The following is a 6,000-nucleotide window of genomic DNA, read 5'->3' as shown; positions in this document are numbered from 1 at the left end:
CAAAGCAGCCTGGTACTGGTACAACAACAGATACATTGACCAATGGAACAGAATTGAGAACCCAGATGTAAATCCATCCACCTATGGTCACCTGATCTTAGACAAGGGCCCAAAGTCCATCAAATGGGGAACAGACAGTCTTTTTAACAAATGGTGCTGGAAAAACTGGATGTCCATCTGCAAAAAACAAGAAACAGGATCCATACTTCACACCATATACAAAAACTAATTCAAAATGGATCAAAGGCTTAAATATAAAGCCAAAAACTATAAAGTTCATAGAAGAAAAAATAAGATCAACCCTAGAGGCCCTAATAGACGGCATTAACAGGATACAAATCATAACCAACAACACATAAACTCCAGAAGATAAGCTAGATAACTGGGATCTTCTAAAAATTAAACACTTATTCTCATCAAAAGACTTCACCAAACGAGTAAAAAGAGAACCTACAGACTGGGAAAAAATTTTTGGCCATTGCAAATCAGACAAAGCTCTAATCTCTAAAATCTACAAGGAAATCCAACACCTCTACAGCAAAAAGACATATAATCCAATTAAAACATGGGCAAAGAAAATGAACAGACACTTCACCAAAGAAGACATTCAAGCTGCAAATCAAAACCACAATGAGATATCATTTCACCCTGGCATTACTGGTATGAATCAGAAAAACTGGAAATAATAAATGTTGGAGAGGCTGTGGGGAGATCGGAACTCTTAAGCACTGCTGGTGGGAATGAACATGATACAACCATTTTGGAAAACGATATGGCGTTTCCTTAGAAAACTAGAAATAGAAATACCATAGGATCCAGCAATCCCACTCCTAGGAATATATGTTAGAGAAATAAGAGCTGTTACACAAATAGACATATGCACATCCATGTTCACCGCAGCATTGGTCATGATAGCAAAAAGATGGAAATAACCTAGATGCCCATCAACAGATGAATGGATAAACAAACTATGGTACATACACACAATGGAGTATTACACAATGATAAAGAACAATGATGAATCTATGAAGCATCTCATAACATGCATGAAACTGGAGAACATTATGCTGAGTGAAATAAGTCAATCACAAAAGGATAAATATTGTATGAGACCACTAATGTAAAAAGTCATGAAAAGGATTACACGCAAAAATGATGGTTACAAGGGAGGGGAGGGTTGTGGGGGAAACACTAAATAGACACTAGATAAGTGGTAACTTTGGTGAAAGGTAAGGCAGCATACAATAGTAAGGAAGCCAGCACAACTTGTACAAGGCAAGGTCAAGGAAGCTCCACAGACACATCCAAACTCCCTGAGGGACCGAATGGCTAGACTGAGGGCTGCAGGGACCATGGTCTTGGGGAACATCTAGCTGAACTGGCATAACCCAGTTTATAAAGAAAATATTCTACATTCTACCTTAGTGAGTAGCATCTGGGGTCTTAAAAGCCTGTGGGCTGCCATCTAACATACTGCACTGGTCTCACCCCTTTGGGAGCAAGGGAGAATTAAGAAAACAAGACACAAGAGAAAGATTAGTCCAAAGGACTAATGGACCACAACTACCACCGCTTCCACCAGACTGAGTCCAGTACAACTAGATGGTGCCCAGCTACCACCGACAGGGATCGCAACAGAGAGTCCCGGACAGAGCTGGAGAAAAATGTAGAACAAAATTCTAACTCACAAAAAAAGACCGGACTTACTGGCCTGACAGAGACTGAAGAAGCCTTGAAAGTATGGTCCCCAGGCACCCTTTTAGCTCAGTAATGAAGTCACTCCCAAGGTTCACCCTTCAGCCAAAGATTAGACATGCCCATAAAACAAAACGAGACTAATGTGGCACAACAGCCCAGGGACAAGGACTAGAAGGCAGGAGGGGACAGGAAAGCTGGTGATAGGGAACTCAAGGTTGAGAAGGGAGAGTGTTGACATGTCGTGGGGTTGTTAACCAATTTCATAAAACAATATGTGTACTAACCATTCAATGAGAAACTACTGTTCTATAAATCTTCATCTAAAGTACAATGAAAAAAAAATTATGGAAAAATAAATAAAAAATAAAAAAAGAAATCTAGTGCTACCTTTCCAGCTTACAAAGTCACCATTCCTTACTATGTAACCCATATACCTAATGTACTGTACATTGTCAAGCCTCGGTCTCTTCTTTGCAGCCACTCCATCTTCAAGGTCTTCCCCCTTTTATTTCTAGCTGATAAAGTCATGTTTATATGAACATATGTGTCTGCCTCCTCCAATACATTCTTATTCTTTGGAAGCAAAGAACCTTCCTGATTAATTTGGTATCTTGCATTCATTTAATCATTCATTTACTAAACATATACTAACTAAGAAGCAGGCACGTGCTAGTGCTAGGTATACAAAGATAAAGATATAGCCCTGTCTTTAACAAATGTGCAGTCTGGTCGGGAAGATGGACATATAAACAATTACAGTGCAATATGACAGGGGAGAGGATACAGCAGTGGTTCTTGAACCTGGTTGTACATTAGAATCTCTAAGGTAGATTTTTTTAAATGCTAATGCTTTGGTTCAACCACTGGACATTCTAATTTGATTGTTCTGGGATACATTTTTTAAAAGCTGCTCTCGCATAGTTATGTAAAGTGAAGGTTGAAAACCTCTGTGATAGAGCTGTGCACACAAGGGTACAAGACATGGTAGACACACCTTGTAGCTGGCACTTTTGGTTGTTCTACAATATCCTGTCCCTCTTTCTTCTTTCTTCTTCCTTCTCAAATCTATTGAGGAAAACATCCTTTCTTCATATGACTTAGAAGACAATGCCTTATTCCAAACTTAGGGTAGATTCTGATTGTTCTTTCCTGTGACTGGTTTAGGAGTAGGCAAAAGAACTCATTCTGGACAAGGATACTCAAGAGAAGGTCTGCTGTGAGAGTTGGGGAAGAAGTTTCCTCATTCCAAGAAAGATACACCAAGAGAGATAGGCTCTTTCAGCCCATGGATGCTGCTTTATCTGGATGTGACATTTGGAACTGCAGCAACCATCTTGTAACTATGAGGGAAGCCACTCTGAGGCAGAGCTGAGATCTGGAAAGGACCTGGTTTCTTGATGGCACTGTTAAGCCACTGCATCAAACAGCCTTGACGTCAGATCAACCTGTGCATTTCCTGATGCACGGAATAATAAATTTCCTAACTGTTTATGCTACTTTAAGCCAGAGTTTTCTGTTTACCTGCAACAGATAGTATCCTAACCAATATACAACTAAAATTTAACTTGGGGATCAAGAAAAGCATCCCAGAAGAGGTGACATCTGAGGAGAGTCTCCAGCAAGGCACTTACGAAGCAGGAGGAGCAAATAAAAAGCCATATAGAAGTATAGCATATTCTGAGAACTGCACATATTTCAGTATGGCTATTGCAAGGAGTATGAGGTAGGAAAATGAGGCTGGAGAGGTGGCAGTCTAACGTGAGATCTTGAGGAGCCTGGTATGTTGTGGTAGACTAAATATGGCCACAAATCCTTCGTAGCTGCTCTCATCAACAGGTGGAGTCTATTTCAACATTCATTGAATCTGGCTGGTTTTGTGACCAATAGAACGTGTCAGAAGTAACGTTACATGAGTTCCAGAGTGGAGACCTGGCTCTCTTGAAATGCTACCCTAAGTCTGCCATGTTGCAAGGCAGGTGATCTAGCCCACTGGAGGATGAGAGAACTGAGACTCCCCAGCCAACAGCCAGCACCAACTGCCAGACATGTGAGGGAGGCCACCTTGGACTATACAGCTACTCCAGCCATTGTCTGACTGCACGTGAGCCCAGGAAAGACCAGCAGAAGAACCTCCCAGCCAACCCACAGAATCATAAGATATAATAAATCATTGTAGTAGTTAGATACACATTTAGGGTGATTATTATGCAGCAACAGGTAAGTGATACACAGGCCATGCCAAGAAGTTTGGGCTTTATTCTGAAAGCCATCAGGAGTAACCTGATCAGATTCATGTTTTAGAAAGATCACTTTGGCAGCACCTTGGAGAATAGATTGGAGTGGGGGCAGGGTAGAGATGAGAGAACTTGTTAGAAGACTACTGCATTAATATAGCTGAGAAACAATGTGAATCTGAGCGAAGACACTGGCAGCAAGGAGGCAGAGAAATTAATGGATTCAAGAGTTATTTGGACATAAAATCAACATGATGGTTAATTCAGGCTATCGAATGTAAAGGATAAAAATGAACTAAGAATTACTCAAAGGTTTCTGGATAAGGTACATGAATAGACAGTAGAGCCATTCACTAAGAGAGAAAATGTGGGGGGAAGACAAGGTTTGAGGCATGTGTGGAAAATGCAAGCGAAATGTACATCATGGAATGTACAGCAAGGAGTTGTGAATACTTAATGTTGGATGAATAAATTACTATGATTAATCTGGATGGGTATTGAAATGTTCTAGTCCAAGCAACCTTTGTTATATAACTTTACCAGTTGCTGTTGAACTAATTCCAACTTATGGCAATCCCTTGAGTTTGAGAGTAGAGCTGTCCTTTATAGCGTTTTCATGGCCACGATTTTTAGGAAACAGATAGCCAGGACTTTCTTCTGATGCGACTCTGGGTGAGTTTAAACAGCCAACCTTTCTTAGTAGCTGAGAGCTTAACCATTTACATCACCCAGGGACTCCTGATAACTCTAGTGCTCTCTAAGTCAAATAAAGTTTTAGTGGTATATCATTTTATTGATACTTCATCAAAATAGAAAGGAAAGATATGACTTGATGCAGTCCAAATGCTGACAAATCTGTACATTGTTTACCTTATCTGTATAAATTTATAATTCTCAGGGAACACTATCAGTATACAACGTGCCTACCTAAAGGCACTGTGATTTCGTGGTGTAGTCGGGGGGTAAACTCTATGATACAAATTATCTCTCTCTCTCTTTTTTTTTTTCTTTTCTGTCCTGCAGATCTTTTGTATGCTTCCCCATCCTCTAGAGCAAATAAGGGCATTGCTAACTACATACAAGAAAGGGTTGAGACTGGCTCCATGTTGTATATTTTGTCAGGTGGGCACAATCCATGATTAGTTAACAAATTACAGAGGCTACAAATAATTTTAATATGCACATGTAAATATCGACTTACCTTTGATATTGATTAAAATAGCAAGTAAATGGTTGGGAACCAATCTCTTCTTTCCAGTACTGTTGCCAAGTCATGACACTTTCCAAGTTCTTCTGATTTTCTCTCTCACAGGGAGGGATATAGGAGCACTAACAAAATTGAACAGAGAAAGTAGAGCTATTATTCTATAGAATATTGAAACATAGTCTACTATTTTTTTTTGAGTGGCATTATGCAGATAGTAAATCTGATTTTGACCTACCTAATTTTTAATACAATCAAATTGAAACTGCTAAATTAGACTTCAAATTTTCAAATAGGCACAACTACAGAAAATATTCTAATCACAAAAATATAGCAAAAAATAATCTATAGTCATGAGAGTATAAGGACTTTTATAAATAGTTGTAATCTAATATCAAATTAAAAGCATAATACTCTCTTTCTGAAGGCCTGCCAGTCAACAGAAAAATCCACAAAATCCGTTGCTGTGGAGTTGATTCTGCCTCATAGCTACCCTGTAGGACAGAGAACTGCCCCGTAGGGCTTCCAAGGAGCGCCTGGTTGATCTGAACTGCCAGCCTTTTGGTTAGCAGCCGAACTCTTAACTACTATGCCACCAGGGTTTCCCCAGTCAACAGAGTGGCAAGAAAAAGTTAATTTTTATCCCCAGTTTCTATCTGTGGACCTTGATATTTTCCTCTTCCATCTTTAAGAAACTAATCAATCATCCAGCTCTTCTCAGGATACTGCTATCAACCACTGAAATCCCAATTTTCTTTTCGTATGTTATCTTGGACAACTAAATTAGCAGAAGATACTCTCTCAAGTACATAATCAATATGTTTTGCTACCCAATACGTTTCCCTAGCCATCACAAAATAGTTC

At 39.5% G+C, this 6,000-nt stretch overlaps 1 protein-coding gene across 1 annotated transcript in view; it reads right to left on the bottom strand.

Annotated features, from left to right (window-relative positions):
- KCNMB4 (potassium calcium-activated channel subfamily M regulatory beta subunit 4) overlaps positions 1 to 6,000 on the bottom strand; it is an 81,071-nt gene that overhangs the window by 52,472 nt on the left and 22,599 nt on the right. Inside the window, exon 2 of the mRNA XM_004386441.2 lies at positions 5,134 to 5,261. Within this exon, the coding sequence (XP_004386498.1) occupies positions 5,134 to 5,261 (128 nt within the window). The remainder of the gene's footprint in view (positions 1 to 5,133; positions 5,262 to 6,000) is intronic.

The sequence above is a fragment of the Trichechus manatus genome, unplaced genomic scaffold (genome assembly GCF_000243295.1).
Source record: "Trichechus manatus latirostris isolate Lorelei unplaced genomic scaffold, TriManLat1.0 scaffold00164, whole genome shotgun sequence".
Taxonomy (NCBI): Eukaryota; Metazoa; Chordata; class Mammalia; order Sirenia; family Trichechidae; genus Trichechus; species Trichechus manatus.
This window is presented reverse-complemented; position numbering and strand designations above follow the sequence as displayed.